The sequence below is a fragment of the Leptosomus discolor genome, chromosome 2 (assembly GCF_034619465.1).
Source record: "Leptosomus discolor isolate bLepDis1 chromosome 2, bLepDis1.hap2, whole genome shotgun sequence".
Lineage (NCBI taxonomy): Eukaryota > Metazoa > Chordata > Aves > Leptosomiformes > Leptosomidae > Leptosomus > Leptosomus discolor.
This window is the reverse complement of record NC_141392.1, coordinates 76045520-76059901: the sequence shown is the minus strand read 5'-3', so window position 1 is coordinate 76059901 and position 14382 is coordinate 76045520. Positions and strand designations below refer to the sequence as shown.

At 42.6% G+C, this 14382-nt stretch overlaps 1 protein-coding gene across 1 annotated transcript in view; it reads right to left on the bottom strand.

Moving 5' to 3' along the window:
* The window catches only part of SLC22A16 (solute carrier family 22 member 16), a 31886-nt gene extending 18208 nt beyond the window's left edge, over positions 1 to 13678 (bottom strand). Inside the window, exon 1 of the mRNA XM_086461299.1 lies at positions 13629 to 13678. Within this exon, the coding sequence (XP_086317425.1) occupies positions 13629 to 13678 (50 nt within the window). The remainder of the gene's footprint in view (positions 1 to 13628) is intronic.
* Between the last annotated feature and the right edge of the window lie 704 nt (positions 13679 to 14382).

Sequence of the window (14382 nt, the reverse complement as noted above, 5' to 3'; positions counted from 1 at the left end):
AATTAAGAACACCAGACTGATAAGAAACTCCTTTATTACTAAGCTTAAGTCTTTCTATTGCAGGCAAACCTGTAATATAATCCTTTTAGTAACCTCACAAACTCCATTTTAAAAGAATAAAGAAATACTGCTGCCCATGCATCAAAATGGTAAGAAAATACCATTTCAGTAGCAACATATACTCTTGAAATTCACCAAGAGAAAGCAGTCTTTTTTCCTGGGCTCATCTCAAAAAGGGCAGTTTTTGACAAGGGTATTTTTTTATATCAGATACCTTCACATGCACACATTAGATTACATAACATATTGTTGCAAACAGTAGTTTTCAATAATGTATTTTTTCTTTTTAAAAAACATACTTTTTGCATTTTTTAAGATCTGTCTTAAATGACATGATGACTGTCCTAAAAGGTATGATAATCTCTCCCGGTGTTTTTCCATCTCTTCAGTGACTTGCCATGGGAGATAATTATTTGGCAAGTACATGTTGTCACTCTTGCCAGGAGTGTCAAATATAGAAGTCAAGAAGACTTTGTAGGTTCCTGCTCCAGTATAGAGACACTTAATGAATGCCAGAAGTCAAATGAGCATAAAACTGTGTTCACAAAAGCTTGAGCAAGACACAACATGAAAATCTTCCAGTCTTTCTTAAAATATTTCTGTGAAATTTTTCCCCAGTTATTCTTTTTTTTCAGTTTACAGCTTATAGTAAAATAGACTTTTACATTTTCTAACTCCTCCGCACAAGTTTTAAGATTTCACCAGTAAGAAAAGAAACTAGTAATATCATAGTGTCAGTATCTGAACTGAAGAAATATTCTTCCATAAAGATAATGAACTAGCTCTCAGACCACTGTCGCTCTGGCTGTAGTGTCATGACATGGTATCTCTGTGGCACTGTCACTGCCTCCCTTCTCCTTTCCCACTGTTTATTCATCCCGAGACATAGCACACTCTACCCTCAGTTGCAGTGGTACTTTCTATGTGGACCAGCTGTGAAATTAATCTGCGAAACTGATTTAACTTGAAAAAAAAGTCAAAACCAAAAGTTTCAAGAGTTTAGTAGCATGATTTCATCTACGGACAGCCATGCACAGCAGAAAGGACAGCTGCCGTTAAAGATGCCCCAATGTTTCTTGCTGCCCCTCTGCCCAGAGTTCCTGCTCCCAGGGGAGAGCCAGCATTCCCAGGGGATGGCATGTTCGTGGCTCAGCCACTTCAGCGCAATGCCCAACCTTCTGGTTCAACTGACAGTGGAACTGGACTAGACACAAAGCCTCTGGATTTGCACTCAAGCAACCAAGCTACACACACGCATGTTCCACTCTTGACTTTACTGTGAAACTCCTGGTTGAGGTGGAACACGTCACTGGGAACAGTAACTTTTCAATAGCTGGGGCTATATCCACTAGCTTTCCTGCATGCGTAAGCTACCAAGGATTCTGGAGAAGTCAACAATGGACTTGGAACAGTTTGGCAACATTAGAGGTTAGTACAGTTCTTGCAACATACTCTAGGCTCCTTCGGTGAAAGGAAGATAAATGCCATGGAGGGATCCATCTACAGATGGATTATCTAGTGAAGAGAGATCTACAAGACCTGCACATGCAACAAATGCCAACCAAACTTCTTGCTTGCATGCTATGAGGAGAAACTGCAGTTTTTCTCCTTCACATATTTATAGTATCTACCTTATAACTAGTAGAAAAAGGCAATAAAAGGGAGAAAAAAAAGGTGGAAATTTAAAACTATCACTGAAAACAATGGTCAGACATTAAATGGCGCACATTAATTTCTAACCTTCTTCTGGTCAGCCTTCTTTTTGGGTATGAAAATCAGTATGAAATAAATTTTTGTAATTCTGTTACATTTCCACCTACACAGGCACCAGTAAAACAGTCCTTGAACGTGAGGTCACAGCTCCAAGTGGGGCTACAGCAGGTACCAGTGGAGCAGCAGTCACAATGGGAAGAAGGCTGGCAAGCAGGAAAGGACTGATTGCAACAGCAATTCCTGCACCTTCCAATGGCAAAGCTGGAGTCAGTCTATTTCATTCTAGTTACTCACCTGTCCTTTCTGCTTTACGTGTACCAGTTAATTTAATTAAAAAAGAACATGACCAAGCAGTTTTAAAGTTATTTAGGTTTGTTTTGGAATTATTTGGATCAGTGCTAAACACAGCAGAGTGGTTACGCTTCAACAGTAGTAACACTTCAGGCTCTATAATTGGATGTTTCCATTCCAGGAACAGCATTTTTATAAACATCTATCATTTAGAAAATAAGCATGTACTCTGTCTGCATAACATATTACTAGCATTACTTCTCACAGGGAAAACTCAATTCCAGTATCTTTGGTAACGCTGTTTTCTTTTGGTCAGCCTCTTTTCTAGGGACAAATGCAAATTAGGTATTTAATTCCCTTCCACGCTGTAGCATTTCCACCAGCTTATGTAAGCAAACCATTTCATATCATAATCTGTAAAGTATCTAATAGAATTTATATGGGGTTTTTTGAGATTTCATCTAATTATAGGCACAGGCAGTACTTCATGTATAAACTGTTATAATTCATTTTTCCTTTCCCATTTAGGAAATCAGATGTTCTCTGCTGTTTACTTTGAAGACACATTGCACTAACTTTGTTCAAACTATAGAAGTTTAAATTTATTTTATCTGATTTTTTTTTCCATTTGTAATCCTGAAATAAAACTATTTGGTTTTCATATGCCCTATGTTCTTACTTATTTGTTATTATATTTACTTATTTCTATTGCAGAACTCTGAACCTGGTATAGCTGAAGGTACAAATACATGGATTGAGTACCTACTGCACAGTGGTGAAAACTGTCCATTCTGAAGCAACTAGCAATCTAATCTTCAAAGACTATTTTGCAAAATAATTAAGTCTTACTGTTGTCATAATTAAATTATGCTTTTTAAAACTCTTTTTTTTTGTTTCCTATTCATAGTAACACTTAAGAGGATTTGGATGCAGACAGCTTATTTCCAGGCTGAATTCTACATAAATTTGCTTCATGCCATGCCACACTTACTGTCAAGCATACTACCCAAGGCTTTAAATTTCTATATGGGAAATTTAATTCCTCCCCGTTTAGAAAATGATTGTAAAATTCTCATTCTTACAAGGTTTTTGAAAGTTCTCATGGGAAAAGGTAAAACAAGTAAGATATCTGTGTAATTAATTTAAGAATACTGGACATCACTTTCTTAGCAAACATTTGTAACCATTCCTGCACACACTAGTATCTTCTGAGTTTTCAGTTAGAAAAAATACAGAATATTAGCTCTGTGGATCAAATTAGGTTTAAGCCATTTCTGTAAATATTTGACAGAAAGGTAATGGAATTTTTAGTTGCTCCATTGCTTCTTTCTTCCTTAATATAAGCAGTAATTTTATCCACAACATTACTTTCACAGCCTAGAATATGATTAAGATGATTTGGTCTATTTCTGTGGGCTACATAAAGCATTGTCTCGCCTGGGTAATGGGTCATTTTACTCTCCCTGGCTCCATTTGCAATTCTTACAATGTTCTTTTGTTAATTCTGACTTTCACCACATCTTCTTCTTCAAGATGACTCTTCATCAAGAGCAAAACAGAAAAGTTAATGCAAACACTTTTGTCTTATTAGCTTTTTAGGAGTATTTCACTAAAAAAATAATCACGTAACAAGATGTTACATTTAGGGAATTAAGTGTCAGATAATACTGTCTTCTAAAATTTGGGTCAAAGTCAACATGTAAATCAAGGCATTGCTTTACAAGAGGCAACTCAGTTTCAGCCAGAGATTCTTTGCTGCCAAAGAGAATAAAGCAAGTTGCAATTCTACCCGCATGGAATTCTACACTTGTAATGCTACAGTTCTACACCTTGAAGAAAGGGATTCGATTTAATGCACAGTCTGGTATGGTCAAAGTATTGTCTTCTGTTAAACTTGGGTTTGCTTATGTATGAATTGCTTAAGCACATACATATTTAGCAGCTATGTTTTATATTCAAAATGAAAATAGCCTCCACACCAACAACTTTTCTCTCTTTATGTGACAGAGTAGCTGGTATCTTCTACAGACTTTGTTAAAGCTCAGTCAGGACACTGAAGAGGAGTAAGACATGGCTCCCTTCTTCCTCTCTTTTCAGACTTCTACATTGATGGTCCACCAATAGTTCATCAGCTCTTGCAAGGGCTGTTCAGAGGCTCTTGAAAGGTCAGCCAGTCTGTCCCACCCATGTTCCTGCTTGGCCAAGTTAGTATCCTTGACAGGCTCCCTTCTCCAAGGCAAAGCAGGTTACCTCTAAACCCACATAAAAGGTTACTGAGCACAAGAGGACTTTCAGCTTCTTTTGCAGGTTTGTAGCTCACCTTCTCTCCAAACTGCTTCTCTTCACTGAAAATGTGTGGCCCACTTTTTCCCTAGAAGCACTCAACCCTTTCTACCCAAATGGTCATGGGAATCTGCCCCATAATAAGACCTTATTAAGTGATTCATTCCCAGTGGAGAGCTCTTCCGTTTGTTTTGTTTTGATTAGCAGCCTGGTCATGAACTTCTGTCCAATTTTTGTTTACCTACATCCCCTTCCAGTTTCAGTCCTGGATATTGGTTTGGCTAGCCTGTGTCTTCACAGGACAAGAAAAATATTCCTGTTTTCTCTCCTCTGAGAGATTTACACATTGTAGAGTATATAAAATAGTTAGGAAATGCCAAAAGTCGATTTAATAGATCTTGGATATTTGACGTACTGCCTTTGATTTTAACTAGACAAAGAGCTTTTCTACAACCTCTCTAAAGAAGACAAGTCAAAATGTTAACAGCATCATTGATCTTTCCAAAGAAAAGATATTTTCATTAGTTTTATTGGTCATTTATCTCTTCCATGACCAACAGACTGAGTCATTCTATATTGTTCTTGATTTCTTAACAGAAAGCAACGTTTTCATTTCCTGTCATTCAAGGAAGATGATTCTGCTACCTTTCTCTTTAAACTGTTAAAATTGGAAGTAATTTCAATCAAAAACAAAGAAATGCAAACTACAGATTTGACTGTTTCCAAGGCAAAGAATGCCTTTGACCTCTTATTAAATATATTCTGTAATGCTCTTTTACCTACTTATACTTCCACAGTACTGTCATGTTCTTTCCTTGAGTCCTTCTCTTATGATGGCTCATACAAGGGAATGATCTGGAAAAATGCTGTTTTCTAACCTGACATAAATATTTACAAGCTATATATGGGTCCCATTCTCCACAAGAATCCAACAAAGAAGCTGGATTCTGCTCAGACCTACCAGGACTCTTCATAAATCTATTTTTGTACCAACTGCCCCCTCTGTTCTCAATGGATGAGTGAGACGGAATTGAGCTCGGCTACACTGATCTACAAAGGATGACAGTTCTCCAAAGATCCTAAAATACAAGTGTAAATGAAATGAGGTCCCAGTTGCTCTGACCCTGGGACTAACACGAATTATCCCTCTCAGAAGCGTGGAGCTGTAACAAGTCTGTGGTATTTCCCAGCTCTGCTGACCTACACCAGTTACAAAGATGCAGCAAAAAAATCCAACCAATAATTCATTCCGGAATATAAGCCATAATATAAATTATTTAAATGAAATGTGGTCTCATCAATATAATTTCACCATATATCCAATGGTTTTGTGTCAGAGAACACTTTTGGATATTGCTCATTTTTCGCCTTTTGTATTTGACTTTCTAGCACTAGACAGGCATCCACTGAATACATCATAGATACAGTAATATTTATTTATGGAACAAGGGCTAAATGAATATTTTGAGTAATGTTTTCTAATTTCCAACAACAACACAAAGATCTATGCCTGCAATTTAAAGGCAAAAAAAATGTATTTTTGCCTACTTCGTCAGTTCTAAATGATTGCACTCATCTTCCTTTTTCCTTCTCAGAAAGTCATTTGCAGGTTTTATTCCCTCACTTTCCATTCCTTTGGGATTTCCATGTTTTCAGAACAGGCTTCATCTCATATTCCTCTGATCTTAGTGCTCTTGATTCCACAGTTCACCTAAATCAATCTTTCCTGGAATTATATGTATTGAGGGAACTGTCAGCAAGGACTGCTGATGGAAAGCCACCAACATAGCAAGCACTGTAACAGTAGTATTGTTGCATATGTGACAATTTTTCTGATGTTGGACAGCAGAGCAATGCAAGGATCTTGGTATCTGCTTCATGTTGTCTGGAGATGCTAGCTAACGCTGCGACACACAAAGTGTCCTGACAGAAGCATTTTCCACATCCCAACCTTCTAGTTAAGCCTTAAATAGTTAATTTAGATTAAAAGTAAAGAATCTACACGTATACTGTAACCTTGGATGCAATATACTGTATACAGCATGTAATCCATAGAAATCTGTACTGCTTCTCTAGATCACCTTTTAACTGAGGAACCACAGACAAATCTAGGTGCAGCATTTATCTTGTCCTAAACCACTCACTGAAAAGAAGACAGACGGACCATGGCCTTAAAGGATCTAATTCTCCCCCTTGACAAGGTGACTAATGCAGATGTCTGAAGTTTATATTATAGATGTGTAAAGTTAGCGAGATGAGCTCATTAGCTTCTTGATTTGGACAGCTGATTTCCCCACACAGCTACCATAGACTTATACAGATGTATTAGGTGGCAGCTTAGGTCCTTCCAAATCTCTTTCACAACTTAGAGAAGAGAACATAAGTTGCAATATGGCTGGAAAAGTCCAGGCCATCATGGATATAACACATTTAAATGGTACTGAGCTCCATCCAAACTGTGGTGCTGACTGCTCTTTATAGGGCAGCAAATTATTCCCAGTTCTCTGAAGCACCTTTTCAGCACTTCTTTTCTACTTCCTGCTGCCTTATCAGCCTTTTCCACCTATTGTCCAGGGCTTGTCCTGTATTCCTGTCTCAGCACCACTGCTGGGGCTGCACCTCTGATGCTGCTACCTAATAGTAACGCCTCCAAATAATAAGAAGAGGGAACACAGCTTCACCTCTCAATGAAAACATTTTCTTGAGGAAAGAGTTCAGTCTGTGATCCAATGGATGGTGCTTCTAGGTTCCTCAAACCATCAAACCCCATTTTCATTGTGTGTGATTTTCAAAGGACATCTGCTCTCAGTGAGGTGAGCATCATAGTTTGGCTGTCAATGTGTGATATTAAGGTGTACATTAACTCTGTAGGTAATTTCAGTATTTTTCAAAGACAACTGAGGTTTCTCTCCAAGCATATGGACAATCTGACAGATCAACCATCATTATTAATACTTGTAAATCTCTGTCTTGTATAGTTTGTCACAGAATCATAGAATCATTTTGATTGGAAAAGACCTTCAAGATCATCAAGTCCAATCATTATGCTAACACTACCAAAGCCATCCCACTTTTTCCAGTCTTGGCCTTGCAATCAAGACGTAGCTACCTCAGTTGATATTTTCTCTGTCTTGCCATTTTTTCCATATTTCTGAGAAGTTGAGAATCTCATGTTCTTGCTCAGCTGCTAGAGCTTCATGCCTCAAGCTACCTTAAATAAAATGTCAGCTGTGTATGCATCTCAGTTCCGTTCCTGTTGTGTATAGCAAAATGGTAGCACAGAAATGTCCATAGCACGTGCTGAAGGCTTCTGGGGCCTTAGAAAACTTCTCTAAATTTAACATTGTTTTCTATTTGTATCATTTACCTTCTGGAAATAAATTGGTCAAACTTATCACAAATAAGCCCTTTTATAAAACATTTCCTTCCAACTTTGAGATATCTTAGTACTGCTGAAAATCATGACTATTATGAGAAAATTATTGACAGAGCTTTTGTAGGAGTGATATCTCAGTCCCAGGCATTGTATTACAGGGAAAACACAGTGCCTTATCTATTTCATCTTCATTCATACCATAACATATTGGGATGCAACAGCTGATATCGGCTCCTTGATGTGTGTGATAATTGCCTCATGCTGCCATAACTATGCCCATGCTACAACTTTTATCTAGAAGCCACACTGGGGGCTTGCCAACATTTCAGAGGTGCAGTCTGAATCTCAGCAGCTGGTTTACAAATCATAATTGATTTACCAGCTTTAAGTTTGAGTGTTGCTTGTATTGCAGGTTTTAGCCTTAGAGAAGTAATGGACAGTGCAAGTGCAATTTCATCCTGCTTTTATTTAGTTATTTTTCTATTACTGTAATCTACTTTTTAATCTGCTTCTCTTATTATAATCTACTTTTTCATTCCAGAAACAGGCAGGGTGAGGTTGCCACCACATTCTGATGCAGTACACTTTTGACTATGCAGATCCTGCTCTAGACTGCCTTCGATATGACCTGGACCCCAGCAAATACTGTTAGCACCTCTTGCAGACCACACTGCTAGCATTATCCAGGAGCACTTGCCAGCATCCAACTTTAGTTCTGAGTCTTGAGAGTATTTCTACTTTTGCCTAGTCAGGCATAGACAATAAGGTCTTTGTTTAAGCTGCTAGAGTCTGCTCTGTGAAAACACATGGCTTGTCTCACTTCTCCAGGGCTATTATGATGCCATGCAACCAACGGGACCAAGTACTCTTTGCAAAATATCCGGACATGCCCCACACACCCCCCAAAAGAAAGAGGGTAAAAATTAAATGCAGCCAAGTCCACTTATTTTATCCTCTGAACATCTGAGATGAGCACATGCTGATTCAGACGTTATAATATAGCATAGTTATAAAGCTGAAGAACATTTATCAAGCATTTCTGTCAAACGCCATCCCTGACTAGGAGCCAAAGGAGGACTTAGATTTGAGATTCTTCTGTCTGGCACATTCCAGTAAACACCAACAGCTGCCCACTGACACGTTTTGAAAACTGAATGACAGATATGTTACAACGAACTTTTCCACTGTATATAGTAGCCAGTACATAGCGAAAAAGAAGGGTTTTTTTAAAAACAATCTCTAGACCACAGTATTTTGTTCATCTTCAGGAAACTACTCAAAGCTTAAGCAGAAATTCACATTATATTGTTTAAAAATATTATTTTTTGTAGGATGTACTAAACACTAAATGTATTAGTATTTCAGAAAAAGCTTGTAATGTTTCCATTTTCTAAGTTAAAGCTAACCATCTGTTCAAATGCTGCATATAATTGCCTGTTTCTCCATACCAACTTGGGAAAGGAAAATCAATTTATTTGCATGTCCAGCAAGTACACGTCTCCACTTGAAAAATGTATTTCTGTTGGGGAAGAACCTTTCAATATCTGTAAAATATTTGAGTCTGAAAATCATTGCTTGAAAGTATTCTTACTTCCTTTTTGTGAAAAGAAATGGTGAGCATGATCTTTGAAATACTTGGGACTCTGTTATTTGATACAAACCCAAGAATTCGTGGAAGGAACATGGACACATCACAATTTGCAGAAAACGTAATCTGATCGCGAGAGCTGTGAGCTATGAAGTAAGAGAGAGGATAAGGGCACCAGCATGAAAATAGGAGCCTGGAAAAGTTCTGAGATGTGAAAAGAAGATAGACCATTTGGTGCAGCACTTTAGAAGTGAACCAAGGGCCCTACAAAGTAGGGAGAAGAGAAATGGTGTTAGCACTGAGTATTCAAGTATTGCTGCTATGGCACAGACCAGCAGGGTCTGCACTGTAGAAGTCCATTGAAAGAATTTCTACAAAAGTCACGCCAGGCTTTTTTACAAGCTAAGCATAGTCTCTGATCTATTTATGAACACTAGAAAAGTTCCAGGGAAATTAACAGAAAATGTCGAAACTGCTCTACAAAACTCCATGTTTGGCTGCAAGAGGTGAGCATCCTATCCAAACAGGCAGCCTGTCCTGCTTCTCTCCTTCTCACAGCAGCCATTGCTAATCCTTGTATTTGTTGCTTCTAAAGTCCAAATTGTAGCAACTCCACTGACCAGGCAACAAGTTCATGTAAGACAACAATGTAAAGATGTTGAAAACTGAATAAATATACAAACATTTCAGTAAAGATAAAGGGCATTGTTAATTTATTAGATAGTCTAATCGCTAGCAAAATACATTATTTATAAAGCCAGCATTTGAAAATATGGGTAACTTACCTTTGTAAAAGACAGAATACTTTAAAAGAAAAGGCAATCTTTTAAAAGATTCTGGAAATACTTCATTACAAAACTTGGAAATAGTGTCAGTGACACCCAATCTTCCCCCCTCTCCCTGAAAATTTTCACCACCTGCTTTTAGCTAAAGTAGAAGCCAAGATTTGAAAACTGTAAATCATAGGGAAAACTCTACATACCACTAAGCTGCATCTCATAGCTACCAGACGTTCCAACCGGGAAATCAAACCCTTACTCTCATCCACACTTACGGTAAGAGGTATCTTACCGTCTTTCTCTCTAGACAGCCATTCCTGATTAGATCACGTCTCCATTCAGCACTCTGTCATGGTACAGATCAGAGCTGCAAAATACATAGCCTGTTTCTCACCAGCAACCAAATAAGTAAGTTCTGTGTCCTGCCAGTACATTAAAGTCACTAAAGTTATTAAAAGAAGTCCTTTAGTTTGCCTGGGAACTAGATGTGCGGGCAGTGTGAGCCAGCCAGCCAGGTCCGAAGGCACACCTCCCCACCACCCACACGCTGTGCCACCAGCCTTACACCCCTCAGTCAGGCCTCCCCTTTCCCAGGACAGGGGCCTGCCAGGGTCGGCAAGTGGCTGCTACATCCTCGTTACCTGATGGCCCCTGAGCGGTGTTTCGCAGTTGGAAAGGGTAGGCAGAAAGGGGCAAGGGCAGGGGGCAGAGAGGGAGAGCCCATAGGCACAGAAGGGTGCAGCTCAATGCAGATAAATTGGGAGGTTTAAGGCCTGGCAGCTCATTAGCGATGAGGCCACTTGCGGCAGACAGGACTATTTTTTTCTCATTCACCTCTGCAACAGCGAGCAGTGATCTCATGCTCCAGAGACAGGCTGAAGAACAATGTTTAAAACAACCTTCTTGAATTTATAGGCCACAGATGCTACCCATGCCCAAATTCAGGCAGGCATAAAGTCTTCCTTTAATGGCAAAGGATACAGAAGATGTTACATTTTTTACGGTTGTTCATACATGTCTCAAGATCCCAGTAAGGCCTACAGCATCACTGAAGCTTCTGAAGGAGAGTTCGAATGGAAAGCAAAATATTGTCTGTCAGCATCTATGTGAATGTCGGTTCTGCAAAATTCACAATCTTATCGAAGTGAAAGGTTTATGTATCATCTGTATATGAATAATTTTTATATACTTACATACATTATATATATTACATATATAAAAAAAATGCGTACATACTCTCTCCACATGTATTTACACACAAGGAGCTGGCCATTCTTTACGGCATCTGTCAGATTTTAAGAAAATCAAAACAGTCTCAAAACACTAACAGTCATGCTTGGATTGCTCAGAATCTGACTGTGGCAAAGCTACAGGGTCTATATGTAATGCATCGGCTATAAGAATTGCTTGAACTGAAGAAATGACCAATTATCTGTCAGTGTCATGATGATGCATAAACACAGATCAATCAGAGCTAACTTTGTAGTTACAGTTAAGAACAACTTCTTATACAAAGTATGATCATTTATCTAGCAGCATCAAGGGATTAAAAAGAGGTTTTTACAGCATTTTTAAAATAGGTGCATCCACCATAAGCTACTATTGTACTTGCTTTTAGCATGGGGTCTTTGAAATCTCAAGCAGCCACGAGTCTAACACGACTATGTAAATTTTGGTAGTCTGCAGTTCATCTCAAAAGTCCTAAACCTAAAGTAGCCCCTACTGAACTGCAACCCAGATAATCTGGATGTGAGGTTATCACTGTAGAGTTGTTCTCCTTAATTGCAAGAAGCAGTTGTGAAAACTTTATCTAAATAAAATATTGATAAATGTCCTCAAGTAGGAAAACTGCTTCAGTAGTTAGGAATAACTGCTTTTGCGTTATTTCAGTATTCAGCATCAAGTGCCTGCTTTCCGCAAAGAGCACGCAAGACAGAAGAGCAACAGCAAAATAAACTGATTGCTCGGATTTCTCTCCTAGCTCACCCAGAACAAGGCATTTTTGTGACTGGCACTGAACTGATAACGAATGAGATATTGTTCAGCTAGATAGGCGCCTAAGTCACAGCTTAGCCATATGTGTCATTTAAGCATAGGTTCCAGTTAAGCAAAGAAAAGGTCTTTCCATCCTAACCAGCGGCAGAGGCTACCGGTACCCACCACTACTTCTTGCAGATGATATTAAAAGCCTGTTCTGCTGTAGACTTCAGGGATGCTTTTCACCATCCAAAGGAGCTCCCAGTCTTTGCTCAAAATGCCACTCCTGCCTGCCCCCGACAGGGAGGAGATCAGCACTGTGGGTCAGGAAAGCCCACGGGGGACCGAGCTAGAAAGCGCCAACACTGCAATTCAACACCTTCAACTTGTAGCCAAACTGTGACACACGGGTCTGTTCCAGACATCTGCTCCGAGAAGTCCGCGCCTGCAAAATCCACGCTGGTCAGCGCATCGTGGAAGCACAGGACAGAACCCGCTGCGAGGATGCGCGCCTCCAAAATGTCATTTCCTTGCCAAACCTCTCTTCTCCATCGCCTGCTCTAAGCAGAGCCTCGTACACCGGCCCTGCACCCACAGCTCCGGAAGCGCACGCGCGCCCGTACCACATCGGCGCACCCCATCGAACGAACCCAGGCCTGCGTACGCACGCGTCACAGCCACGAACCACACCGAAGAAAACTCGCCACAACGCACCGCGCCGCTCACCACACCGATGATCCCCTGCCGATGAACCCCTGTACGTACGCTCCGCACCCGGGTCAGCCCCACGCGACGAGCCCCCCACCTCAGTAAAACCACGCCGTCTGCCCCACGCGAGCCTGTGCCCCTACGCCGAAACAGCCCGTCCGCGTGCCACCCGACGCTCCGCCACCTACGGCTTGTACCCTCCTGCCGCCCCTGCCGTGCCCAGGGCCTGGGGCTCTGTGTGCGGGCGTGTGCGTGTGCACGCTCACGTGTGCAAGAAGCGTGTGAACGTTCAGCGTCCGACAGCGCGCGTACATGGGCGCGCGTGACTGCACGTATAGCGGGTAGGAACGCACGTGCTGCGCGAGCCTGGGTGTGCGTGGGTAGCGTGCGCGTGCGAACGCGGCACGCACGCTGATGTGCGCGCGTAGCGTGGGCGAGCACACGCAGGGGTCGCGGCGTGTCCACGGAGGGACTATAGGCGGGGGCGCGCAGGGCGCCGCGAGCACGTGCGCCACTGCCCGCCTGCGGAGCGCGAGCGAGCTCACGCGCGGGGCGCAGCGCGTGCGAGCGCACACGTGTGTCAGCGTCAGCCCGTGCGGGGCGCGCGGGTCCCCCCGCTGCGGAGCACCACGCCGCCAGCAGGCGGGACGCGCGGCGACGCCTCCCTGCGCCAGCCCCGTGTGCCTGCGAGTGCCGGGGGGCAGCTGGGGCGCCCCGCCCGGGTAGCGGCTGCCCGTCGGTCCCTGCACGGGGATGTGCGAGTGCGAGCGTGACAGTGCCCGGGGCCGCCCGCGGCGGGACGCAGCCCACCGGCGCGGTCCCCGTTCGGGACGGGACGGGGCTGCCCCGGTACCTGCCGAAGTGTCCCAGGGAGTCGAAGAGCCGCTCGGAGCTGGGAGCCATGGCGAGGCGGCAGCAAGCCGGCAGCCTCGGCGTCGCTGTCCCGGCGGTGCGGGGAAGAGGCACCGTCCCGTCCCGTCCCCTCCCCGCCTCCCCTCAGCGGGCGGGCCGGGGGGCGGCGCGCGGGCCTAACGGTCACCGCCCCACCGGTCACCGCCCCAACGGTCGCCGCCAACTGCCCCCCCGCGCGCAGCCGGTCCCCAGCGGGGAGGGCGGCCAGGCCCGCCATGCAGGCAGCCCTGCTGGCCGCGGGGCAGGGGGCAGCGCCGGCCGACCAGGGGGGCGGGCGGGCGGGCGAGCGGGCGTCCCTCGGCGGCAGCGGGGCGGCGGGGGGGGTTTCACACCTCCGGCGTCACCGCCGTGGGGCGGGACACTCTCCTCTGAACGGTGGGCCTCTGCCCACCCCGTCGGGCAGCACCTGCAGCACGCTCTATTTTCCCCCGTTAAAATTAAATTAAAGGAGGCAATTATGTGCTTAAATCCTCCTGTGGCAGTCATTAGTCATCTGGTATTTCAGGCTACGGATGTTTTCAACTGAAGGACGGTATAAACAATTTTTTTCCCAGGGCATTATCTCCGTGTTAATAAGATTGATTTTTAGTAGCCTTATGATCTGCTCTGTTACTTGGATATATTACTTTGCAATTACATGAGTATTTTTCAAAGTTTTAACATGCAACGTAAAATAATAATAATAAAGGTAAAAT